This window comes from Schistocerca piceifrons, chromosome 11 (assembly GCF_021461385.2).
Source record: "Schistocerca piceifrons isolate TAMUIC-IGC-003096 chromosome 11, iqSchPice1.1, whole genome shotgun sequence".
NCBI classification, from domain to species: Eukaryota; Metazoa; Arthropoda; class Insecta; order Orthoptera; family Acrididae; genus Schistocerca; species Schistocerca piceifrons.
Window position 1 is genome coordinate 145,386,539 of NC_060148.1, and position 12,941 is coordinate 145,399,479.

At 40.0% G+C, this 12,941-nt stretch overlaps 1 protein-coding gene across 1 annotated transcript in view; it reads right to left on the minus strand.

The window, feature by feature from the left end:
• The window catches only part of LOC124720440 (zinc finger protein 70-like), a 125,209-nt gene that overhangs the window by 63,219 nt on the left and 49,049 nt on the right, over nt 1-12,941 (minus strand). The window contains exon 6 of the mRNA XM_047245793.1: nt 6,583-6,645. Within this exon, the coding sequence (XP_047101749.1) occupies nt 6,583-6,645 (63 nt within the window). The remainder of the gene's footprint in view (nt 1-6,582; nt 6,646-12,941) is intronic.

The window sequence follows — 12,941 nt, forward strand, 5'->3', positions numbered from 1 at the left end:
TAACACAAAAACAACAGAGACAAATTAATAATCAACACTTATACACAGTTTCCTTAGTCAATTTTTGTATGTTGCAAGAACAAAGTGTTTGACTTGTTCAAACATATGCAAAATGTGATGGACACATGCTCTGGGATGCAGTTCTTGACACAAAAAATGATATTTGTGCCACTATCTGCATAACATCACATTTTGAAGGCTCACATTTTTTTTTCTTTTTCTTTTCTTTTTAGGGCCAACCAATGGGTAGAAATACTGAATTAAAGTTTATGTGAAATACTGATGTCTGTGGTCCCTTTGCAGTGTAATTAATTCAAGCTTCTAAGTTAATGCAATCAAAACATATGGCCATACGCATAACATATTTTGATACAAATTCACTCGTGAAATCATTTACACGCATATACATGTCGGTCCTGGTGGTCTAGTGGTAAAAGCATGTGCCTGGAAACTGGGAGGTTGTGTGGGAACAATTTTTTTATCAGATCACTTAGTTTTCAGTCTTCCTTTTAATCCACCCTTCACATTTCAAAGCTGTGAAGGAGTAACCAGAAACAGCACACACTTTGGATTCTATGTTAAACTGTAAATCCCCTTTCCCTAGCTGGATACCTGGGGTAGGTTAAGGATATGCATGTCATCAAAGTGGTGTGTCTAACATAAGACTTGACACCAGGGCCTTAAGCCAAACAAAAAATCATCATTATCATTATCATCACCACCACCATCTATAAACACAATTTCAATTTCTGTAACAGAACCCTTGGAGGGCAGTCATACTCGCACTTATCCAACTTTTTGGTGAATTTGTCCTTGAGGACTACATATTTCAATAATCTTCACATAATATGCTGCACGAAAAAAAGGTCACTACACCCCGTATCTATTTAATTATACAAGATGAAAAGTGGTTTAAAAATGTAAAGACTGTGAGAAGGCTCAATATCTTGGCTGTGTGTTTACATGTGGCATATTTATTATGAGACCATAAATACACCTGAGTAAAAAATTAAAGCAACAAACAGAAATTTTGCAAGGTTGCATTTATTTTGCTATAAAACAACATAAACAGGTAATTGTAAAGTAGAAATAATGTAAAGAATACAGAACATAATCAACTGCAACATGCATAATGGTAGACAAACACTTTCTTAATTTTTTTTCCAAACTTAACAGACTTGCAATACACACATTCCGACAACTGGTTAAACGTGGCTCAGTAAAGGGTGTGTGACCACTTCTGGCAGCAGTACAGGCCCTGACAATGGTGGAGAGTGCACTGTGAATGATGTCATCACTCTTATGTTGAGGCAATAATGCTCATTTTCTCTGAAAAGCTGCTTGTAAGTCTTGGTGAGTGGTTGGTGGATGCTGATGCGATGCAACCCATCTCCCTAATTGCATTCCAGACATGCTCTAATAGGATTCAAATTGGGAGAGTGAACAGGGCCATGGCATGTCCTGCAGTATTGTTCCATTTCCAAAAAAACATCAGCCACACCCAATGCTCTATAACATCGAGCAATATTGTCCATCAATATGAGGTCTTGGCCCCACAGTGCTGCCTCCAACAACCATGCATTAGATCCCAAGATTTTCTTCACTGTACTTGACAGCAGTTTAAATCCTGCTGATTCACCTGTACAATTTCATGAAGAAGTATCTGAGTGATCAACATAATTCCTGCCTACACATTAGGAATCTTCCTTGATATTGGCCTCTTTACACAATGTTTCAGTTCCGAAATCGTATTCCACATTCCCTGCAGATGCAAGTATATTGAAAATCACTCTCCAGAGCAAATTGGGACTCATTTGTGAGAAGAACAGTATAGCCCATCGTTCAACCATCCAGGTGGCATATTGACAGCTCCGCTCTAGAGGTTCCCTTCTATGAAGGCATACCAGAGGTAAACAGACAGCACTCCAACAATAAAGGCCACTCTGCTGAAGGCTTCTGTAAATCATTTGCCCTGAAACAACATGTTCATGGGATACTGCAAGGTCAGATGTCAGTTGCAAATCAGATTAAAGTGGTACCATCATGCCCTTACAGCCAAATAACAGTTCACTCTTTCAGATGTCACACATACTTGGCCCTGTCCTCGTCTCCAGGACATGGTTTTGGTCTCTATAGCCAGTCACCTCATCCAAGAAACAACAGAACGATTCACATTGAGCCATCGGGTCACATCAGTTTGCGACTCTCCTGCTTCCATTCTTCCTATGGCCCTCCACAGCACAGTGTCTGTAGAGGTCTTCTCTGTGTCATACTGCACCATCTATGACTGTGTACACAGTAATTGTGTATGTGGGACTACCTTGCAGACACCACCCTGCTTCACAGGTGACTTGATGTCATTGCTGACATGGTTGTCTGTTGATTGGAATGCCATCTTCCATGCAGAACATGATTGTACTGGCATTTATTGACAGTCTGCATGATTATGTCATGAATTAGACACAGTATGGGGAAGTAGCAGTTGTTGCTTTAAGTTAGGACACCAGTGTAAATACATCAGCATAGGTTCAACCATTCCAGCAGAAATTTGAGTGTGCTAGTGTTTTGCCAGTGCATGCAACTGGCTGTTATGTGATTATACTTATGTGATTAAAAAATAAAGTAAAAATAGGCACAGTGAAGCCAAGACAGCTAGTCAATATCAATGTGGACAAACAACGAAATGAATGTATATGAGAGGTTGTAAAGAACCTCCAGTATGGATCATCCTTCATTATGATGCCATCATAAACAACGCTCTGTAAATGTTGGTGGTCTGTTGGAATGACTGTAGCTACATGTGCTTAAGGTCTGGGCTCAATTCCTACATCAGACAACCATTTTTAGCAAGCAGATACAGACCCTCTACATATCTCGTAATGCAAGCTGAACAACAGAGATGCACAGTGGTTGCAAATCCACATTAAACATGACGTTCCTTTGCTACCTACTTCAGGACAGTCAGTATAGATTGGAACTTGACAGAGGCACAACCCACGCCAGGTAACAGCTGTTGCCAGTTTGGTTTCTTACATGTGAAATTTCTTTCTACTAATCAGCCAATCATCATCTGAAGTAACAAGACACTTATTTTGTATTATATAGTAATATTAGATGTTGATGCTGGACTGGGATCTGTTGGGTGAGATGATGCAGTTACACTGTTTCATTGTTTCCCCAAGATTCCGAACTCCCAAATGTCTCGACAAAGAGTGTGTTTGTCAGTTCAAATCCTAATCTGGCACAAAACTTTCCATCATGTCATTTTAAGTTGAAGCATGTGCACACGAAACTACAAGTCACGAATGGTTTAGATTTTTATTAATATCTCGCGATGCGTTTTCAACTTTAAGGACTGGTACCGGTTTCAACTCCCAGACAGACATACAGATTTTGTCATAATTTCATGTTCAAACAGGCCAATAGTACATACTGGTTACAAAGAACTCTATAATCAATATCTCTTAATGAGTGGCCAACAATGATGTGCAAGTTTCAACTCCCACCCAGCACAGAAATTTTTCTCACATTATTTCCAGTTGAAACATGTGCGCATCATAATGAAATAAATAGATTTTTAAAGTCTACTGATGGCTAGAAAATTATCACGATAGGTACCTTGTTCAAAGTTTTTCATCTCAGCATTTCAGTTTGTCATCTCTCAATTTTTTATACCTAACATTTGATTGTGCTTGGTTAACAATCTGATTAGATGCTTGGTTTGAATCCCCATCCAGCACACAACTATATGCTGTGTCACTTCAAGTTTAAACCAGTGCACAGTTGGGTACTTGTGACTGAAACCTTTCTTAATACTTTTCTCTGTTAGTTAACAGAAACAATAGTTGCTGGATGCAGTCCTTGGTTCCAGTCCAGTGTAAAAATGTTCGTAACATGATTTCATGTTGAAACTTTCCTTTTAAAATATCATTTATTGTAATATATTTTATTTTAGAAGTGAAATGGCTGTATCATCTCTAGTCACGTATTTTCTGATAACTGCATTACTGCAACATTAATTTGCATATGAATAGATAACCATACAGAGCAGTTATATCTTGTGGTCTCTTGTAGTACCAATTTTGTATAGTCAAATGACTGTAAAACAGAAAGAGAGCGGAGAACTTTTAGTAGAGTTGCACTATGTGGGTAGCACACAAATTATGCGAAATGCAATTCAGATTATTCCAATACTTTTGAGCATGGTAGTACAAACAAAAATCCACATACACTAGTGTAATCATCTGGTGCCAGACTGTACTCCAAAGCTATAAAGTTTTGTTTACATAATCGAAAATGAGTGTACAGGAAATGTTCTATAAACATAAACTAGGCTCAGAAAACTTATCACATACTGGCCGCCTAGTTAACAATATTTCTAAATTGTACTGCTTCATGAAAAAATAATGTAATATGCACAATAATCCACCTAACATTATAAAACTTAGCTATTCTAATAGGCCTTTTTTAAGAAGTCAGTCATTGATGTTACATTTGTCTGTACAATAGTCATTTTTAGTCCTTTTACACAGCACAGCTCAAGCAAGATATATGTCATAAGTTAACAGCCTTGTTTAGAGGAGTTTGGGTGCATTCCACTGATTTGCAAATTAGTCTAAATCAATCCACATTTGCTGAACAACTTAAGTGATACTTGGCTATTTCTGTGTATGAACCTATCAAGATTATACTATTTCTACAATAGTAGCTCAACACAGAACACCAGCTTTCTAAGCTAACACACACAATTAATTTACCACCTGTTTCTGTTATTATGTCAGTGACTTCAAGATGGTGACTTTGTCAAAACTGGTTTTTGATAAATAAATACAGTTTGTGGTGCAAGGTACTTCTTGTACCAATCACTTATCCCCCTTCCCTGCTCCAATCGCAAATGGCGTGTGGGAAGAATGACCATCAGTAAGCCTCTGCATTGACTCTAATACCTCAAATTTTCTCAATGTCGTCATTCTGTGAGATGTATGTGGGAGGAAGTAAAATGTTATCACACTCTTCCCAAAAATACTCTCACAAAATATCAATAGCAAACCTCTCTGTTATGAACAACAGCTCTCTTGTAGTGTGTGCCACTCAACTTTGTTGAGAATCTCTGTAACACTGTAGTGCCAACCAAATGATCCTGTGATGAAATGTGATACTTATCATTGGATGTTCTCTATCTCTTCTATTGCTCCTACCTTCTTTCATGGATAAGTTACATTAAGATTTTTTCCTATCAATCTCAGTCTGGCATCTGTTTTCCCCACTATTTGTTTTATGTGCTCATTCCACTTACGATCACTCTGGATAGTTACTTCTAGGGAATTTATGGTAGATGCTGTTTCCTGCAGAATGAGATTTTCACTCTGCAGCAGAGTGTGCGCTGATATGAAACTTCCTGGCAGATTAAAACTGTGTGCCGGACCGAGACTCGAACTCGAGATCTTTGCCTTTCATGGGCAAGTGCTCTACCATCTGAGCTACCCAAGCATGACTCATGCCCCGTGTGAAGTTTGGAAGGTAGGAGACAAGATACTGCCAGAAGTAAAGCTGTGAGGAAGGGGTGTGAGTTGTGCTTGGGTAGCTCAGACTACAGAGCACTTGCCCACAGAAGGCAAAGGTCCCAAGTTCAAGTCTCAGTCCAGCACACAGTTTTAATCTGCCAGGAAGTTTTATATCAGCACACACTCCACTGCAGAGTGAAAATCTCATTCTGTAAACATTCCCCAGGCTGTGGCTAAGCCATGTCTCCACAACATACTTTCTTGCAGGAGTGCTAGATCTGCATGGTTCGCAGGAGAGCTTCTGTGAAGCTTGGAAGGTAGGAGATGAGATACTGGCAGAAGTAAAGCTGTGAGGTCAGGGCGTGAGTCATGCTTGGGGAGCTCAGACTGTAGAGCAGTTGCCCGCGAAAGGCATAGGTCTGGAACACAGTTTTAATCTGCCATGAAGCTTCACTGTTTCCAGCAGTTCGTCAACAATAGTGTAGTTTTACAGTGGTGGATTTCTTTTCCTACTTATGTACACGTTTGTATTTTTTTCACGTTCAGGGTTGATTACCATAACCTGCATCATTCATCAATCCTCTGTTGGCTGTATTGCAAATCGTTACTATCTTCTGGCATAGACAACTGCATCATCTGCAAACACAATAACACTCCCAACACTTTCTACTAATCATTTCTATACATCATAAACAGCAACGGTTCTATCACACTTCATTCTCAGTCATAATTATTTACTGCTTTGATATGTTCACTTTAGATGCAAGGTTAAACAATAATTTGAATTTATATTACAAGAAGATTAACAAAGTTATTTACTTACACAGTAATTCACAAATGGGAAATTCACTGCCCATAAAAACTTATATTTTCTGTGAGCTCTACCAGCACACACATCACAAGTACATTTGAGGTTTCCACAGTGTCAAATAATGTCACTCAGTCATCATCAACTGTTTCATATTTCTCCTCTTTAATGTAATATTCACTATGTAGAGAACTATCTGGTAGCATAAAGTTGTAATAAAAGAAAGATGATATACTCAGTTCAAATAGCTAAAAGTGATGAATGGCTTACCTGATAATCTGCCATGCTCAGTGGGTCACATTCATCGAGACAATCATTCTCAGATGCCGAATCCTACACCAATTGAAGAACAGTAATAGAAAAATAAAAATACAATGAATTAAGTATACTGAATTACCTACAATGGTTTTCAACACAAAAGAGAAAAGGAAGCTAGCCTCACTATTAGTTCATTTGTAACTGCTCCATAGTCTACATGGGAAATTAAATGGTGTAATATTGTATAAACTATGATTTGAAGAAGCATTTCAATTAACTGTGGATGGTATGTTACAGACAGATTACATTGCTGCAAGCACATATTGACATAGCATAACCATGTGTTTTGCAATAAATAACATTAGTTCCATAAATCAGCTACACAATTTAAATAGCATAACATCAGATGCTTGATAATCCACTCCAGATAATATCATTCTTTTTAACTGTATATCATAGAGAATTTGTGGTCAGCTGCTATATTTTCAACACAATAAAAGTTTAAAGTACTCAAGACAAAAGTAATGAATCACCAATTTTTGTCACAGCACCATTGTGTAAGGCTAGTCATATGTTAACCATAATGTTTTGCAGAACACCCATTTGCCTGTATCAGGCTGCTTCACAGAAGTGGAAAATGTATAGATAGTTTGGCAGAGTATGAAAACAGATTTCTTCCCCCGAATGCTTCTCTATCTAGCGAAAAATCTTTTACCTCCATATTTGTGAAAGAACTCTATACTCAGGTACATGGAACAGTACTTCAGAGCAATAAAATGCTTGTTGAAGAATCCAGTATGGTAGATGATCAAGGCCGCCTTCAAGTTACGGTTAAAACATTCGGCAAACGAGGGTTGAGGGTAATAAGGAGTTGTTGTCATATGAAAAACACCATTCCCAAAACAAAAACGCTTGAATTGGCGAGGTGTAAAAGCGGAGGCATTATCGCTAACCACAGTCTTGGGAGGGCCAAAGACACTAAATATTTTAGTATGATGTTGGATAGTGTGGTTAGCTGTGATTCCCCGACTGGGAAAAAGCCACACAAACCGACTAAAAGTGTCGACAATGACAAAAATATATTTACTGGCATGACTGGTGTGAGGAAGGGGACAGATATAATCAATAAAACACTTATCCATAGGGTTCTGTTCCCTCTCGGACTGTAACAATCCCACATGTGTGCCATCATTACATTTCCCCATCTTACACAAATCACAGTGGCTGATGAGCCTCCTTACTTGATGCCCCATGGAAGGCCAAGTGAGTTGCTGACTAATCTTCCCCAGAGACTTAGCCACCCCCAAATGCCCCCCCCCCCCCAATAACAGGGTTATGAAAATACTGGAAAATGGGGTTCGCCAACAGCTGAGGAAGACAAATTTTGGACTGTCCGGTCTTACCAACTTGCTTACATACGATACCTTCGCTTGAATTGTATTGCAGAATGTGCTTACCAGAGAGGAGGGCCTCCTTAATGGGACCCCACCAAGGATCTTCTCGTTGTTTACTAGCAATGTCAACAAACAATGATGGGATTTCGCCAAGAACACATCCTACAATTAATTGATCATCACCCTGTAGCTCTTCTTGCTCAGATTGAATACATGGCTGAGAGCGTCTGCGACCTGGTTATCAACTCCACTTATGTGACTGACGTGGAACCGAAATGCTGAAATTCGCACTGCCAACGCGAGACATCCGGTCTTTCTAGGGCGAGCCAGTGTCCAACTCAATGCCTGATTATCTGTTTCCAAACAAAATTCGTGATGCTCCAGGTAAAATTTAAACCTCTCCAGAGCAAAGAGGATGGCCAAGGCTTCCAATTCATAGACAGAATACTTGTTCTCAGTCTCAGAAAGGCAACACGAGGCATAGACGACGCGCCGTCTATCCCCATCGACTTCCTGCATGAGTACAGCAGCCATGCCTCCCCTGGACACATCAGTCCGCAGAATAAAGGTCTTATTGAAATCAGGAACTACCAGTACTGGTGGATTAGTCACGGCAGTCTTGAGACCCTCAAACGCTGCCTGCTGGCTCTCTCCCCACTGGAACTCTTTGTTCTGACTGCATAAGCTGTTAATGGAGGGGGGCGGCTAACTGCACAAAATTGGGCACGAATTTATGAAAGTAGTTGGCCATGCCAATGAATCTCACAATTTCCTTCTTATTTTGGGGTCTGGAAAACGTCTCAGACTAACCGTTCGTTCCTGGTCGATCCTGATCCCATCTGCCGAGACCAAATGTCCCAAAAAAGGAAATCTGATGATGAAACAAGTTGATCTTATTATGTTTAATGGTTAAACAAGCTTGCCCCAAACAGTCCAAAACTAAACTCAAATGTTTGAGATATTCGTCAAAACTAGAACTATAAACAACAACATCATCTAAATATTTGTATAGGCAATTAAATTTAAGATCTCCCATGACATTACCCAATGAACAAGGTAACACAGCAGCTCCAGTGGCAAGTCCGAACGGAACATGATTGAACTCCAATAGGTTCCAATCTTTAACAAAAGCCATTACTGGTTTAGAATCCTCTGTTAGGGGAATTTGATGGTATTCCTGATTAAGATTGAGCACCAAAAACCAACAGGTGCCGGCAAACCAGATGAAGCAATTATGGAGCTCAGGCATGGGAACTGACTCCAATATTACTTTCTGGTTGAGCTGGCGATAGTCCACCATGGGTTGATAATCCCTGTCATTCTCCTTGGGGACCAAAAACATTGGAGAAGCATAAGGATATGTGGATGGCCGAATGACATCATTAGCTAACATCTCCTGAATTTTGTTTCGTAAAACACACATTTTGGGAGGTGATAACTGTTGGAGCTTGGCATACCGTGATATCGTCAACCAGCCAAATTTTATAGTGAATTCAGTCAGTAACCCCCAAGCAATTAGTAAGAACCTGGGGATAGCGCTCCAACAATTGGAGCAAATTATTTCGCTGTGAAGCAGACAAGCGAACGACATCGAATTTGGGGATAATAATATTAACAGGGTTCAAACCGAGGGATTCCTTACAAGAACAAAACGCGAATTTTTCGTGGCGACAAAACCGAAAACTGAAGGTATTACCACCAAGATCAAGTATCAAGCCCACCTTTTGGACAAAATCACTCCCTAGAGGCAGGTTAACTGACAAATTTTCAGCAACGAAAAGCTCGATGGGCCACAAAAAACCGCCTACAGCAATACTCCCTCTTAACTCCCCCACCAGAGGCAACTTATCTCCATTGACAGTGCAACATCCCTGTATAGTGGGAGACAAGGAGGGAAACTTGCATATGCCACAAAACTCTAAATATCAAAAGTAATCAAGTTAAGGAAACAGCACTCCCGGTATCGAGCAATGCACAGACCAAGTCATGATTAAGAAAAGCACAGAGATGTGGGAACCAAGCCTTCGCGACTAGTTTGACATGTGCACATCCCTTAGGAACATGCCCTTTAAATCCATGCCTCTCTCTCCCGTGGCGTCATTTGTTAGAATGAGGGGTTCGCTCCACCTGACAATTGTGAACTAAGTGCTCAAGTGATCCACGCCTGTAATATGTACGTTGAGGTGATAATAAGGAATGAGACATCTCAGAGTGTTTCGTGATTGTGGTATTATCAGAACCTGCAGCTGTTTCCTGCCGTCATTGATCAGAAAAACTAAATGCCTCAATAGAGTTGATGAGATCGGTTAAATCTGTATAAGATCTCATTTCTTGGACAAACTGAGTGCGTGACCAGTCCTCAGGTCTCATTCCTTGGATGATTACCAAAACAGTATCTCACTCCTCCACCACCATATTAAGGGCACTCACAGCCATCTGCATCCTCTCCACGTATTGAGTTAATGTTTCAGTCAGGCCTTGGACCCTCCAGTAATACTGAGTTTCCAAATGCTGACAAACGCGCGGAAACAACTTGTATTTAATAATACACTCTCTAAATTGGCACAAGGTGGCTTGTCCACGCAAGACTTCCAAGAGGATCTCAGTAAGCATCACAAATTCATTCCAATCCTAATATACTCGTCTTGCCCTGCAATTCATTGATCTTACGATCAAGTTGCTCGAGCATGTCCTGTTCCCTATTCAAGGAGAATACCTCCAGTTCACGAATACGTGAGAACCAGTGGCATAACTGGGCCTGCAGCCACCCCCTCTGTTTAGGAGTCACATTGCTCCCCTGGAGAAACATAACATTTCGGAGCAAGTCCTCAACTCCCCCACTAATCAAACTTATGGTGTCACTAACTTGCCCTATGACCTCCCCAGAACTTGCAAGCAGGTTATGCGATGCCCCACACAATTTAGCAATTAATTCGGGCACCCCACCCTGTATGTGTTGCTTCCGAATCCAGAGTTGATAAATCAATTGATCATTTTTAACAGACCAAGCCCCAGGCAATCACGTTGCCCCATGATGATGGAAGTCACCGAAATATAAAAATCAGGAATTATCACAAACAGCAACACTTGGCAAATAGAGGGATCAACAGCAAATGCAAAAGAGTGAAGCAGGGAACAATCACTCTCTGCTACCATCTGATTGTACTCTTTCTACGAGGTCAAACTATTCTCCCAACCAGTTTCAATAACAAGTGACAAACAAACAGTTATCTTTAACGGTAATGATAAGGGAAAGGATTAATTTGCCCCAATGCTTCATTTTAGATTTTGCATTTATTGTCACACCTTTCAGTGTAAGCCACAGAACTAGCACTTGTATCAATGAGAGAATATTTGCACTTGTAATATTTGCTATATAACTTAAGAATGCATAAACAATAGGAATCTAAAATTAGTCCTTTTTAACAAATATTTTTAAGACCCTAAACAATAAAGATCAACAGTTAATACAGTCCCATAAACTTGAGCAAGGATCACCTTTTCAGTCTCTGAATGAAGTCAGTAGGTGATATAGGTGACAATCAGACATACATTAAATGTTACACCATTAAGGACGATCACTCATTAAGAATTATAACCACAAATTAAAGAATATTCATTTAAAGCAATTAACATCAATAGCAAATAATTAAGTCATGTCTCAGCAAATTTATCAAAAGCAAATCTTTCAGTTCTATAACAATGTTGGATCATGGAATACGCTGGATTACCGACGAAGAAGCTTAAATTTTACCAAACAGCAATTTCTCGAGGCCTAGAACTATCTTAATAGTGTACAAGACTTAGGTTATCCAGAACTATTCTAATTCGGCTTTCTTGGGGATAATGGTGTAGTAGATAATTAACCTCTTATTTCATTCTCCTGGAACATTGAGCTGCAATAGACACTTGGGCAACTCTTACCCAGTGTGGCTCGGGAAAGAGGATGGCTCCACCAGGAAGAGGAAACATTTGCCCGAACTGGAAAGGGAACTCGTCTAACACAAGCCACTAGGTTGGACGAAGACCAGTTGGCAATTTTTAATCATTAACCAAAGCTTGCTGGCCAGCGAACAAAATTTACAGAGGCAAAGGAAGCTTTATTGGTGCTCACAAGAGCTGATAACTTCTGCAAATGAGATTCCAGCGGAACTACCACTGTAGTATCAATATGGGACTTCGGAGCTGAGGAGAGCAAGTCAACAATGGTCTCTACCCAACAGGCCCAACATTTCAGACAGACCGAGCAACTGACATCAGTCATGGCTAGGCAGATTACCAAATAGAAACTCTAGCACTACTTTAAATATAATTAAATAGAACACTTAAATGACACCAGGACTAAACTCCTTAACACAAGAATATATACACAATAACGATCAAAGTTAAATATGCCTACATACTAAACACAACAGATATTGGCAAACATCAACATAATCTAGCATTTCAGACATCCATAAAATTAATTGACTTTATCTCTCCGCCAGACAGTACAAGGATATTTAACATTTTACAATGTGCTTATCCAAACAGTGACCTATGCCATCCATGGGAAAACAACGGTTTGCAGAAGGACCATAGCCAAAAAATTTTTCTTTTTTGTTTCTTAACAATGTGTGCCTTAAGTCAGTATGGTGTACAAATGCACGGTCATGTAAGGGGGCAGTAACACACACGCAAGGTAATTTCCGATTACAAACTCAAAGCAGAGAAACGTTGCCCCACAGTTATTAATAGCTCCCACAACACTGGGAGATTGGCCCTGCCAGACGATGGCCGTTGCACTAACTAGATGAAAAATCTTACTTTCAGTGACGACACCACCTTCTGGAGGTTACTGGCAGCTGCAGACAGACTTCATAGCTTCCCCAACCCATGAATGGAAACCAAACGTTGTCCACAGATATACGGACTCTTGTTTCCTCACACCATGGGTTTTTGGGCCCATCCAGACTTAGCATAGAGGGACCGAGCGTC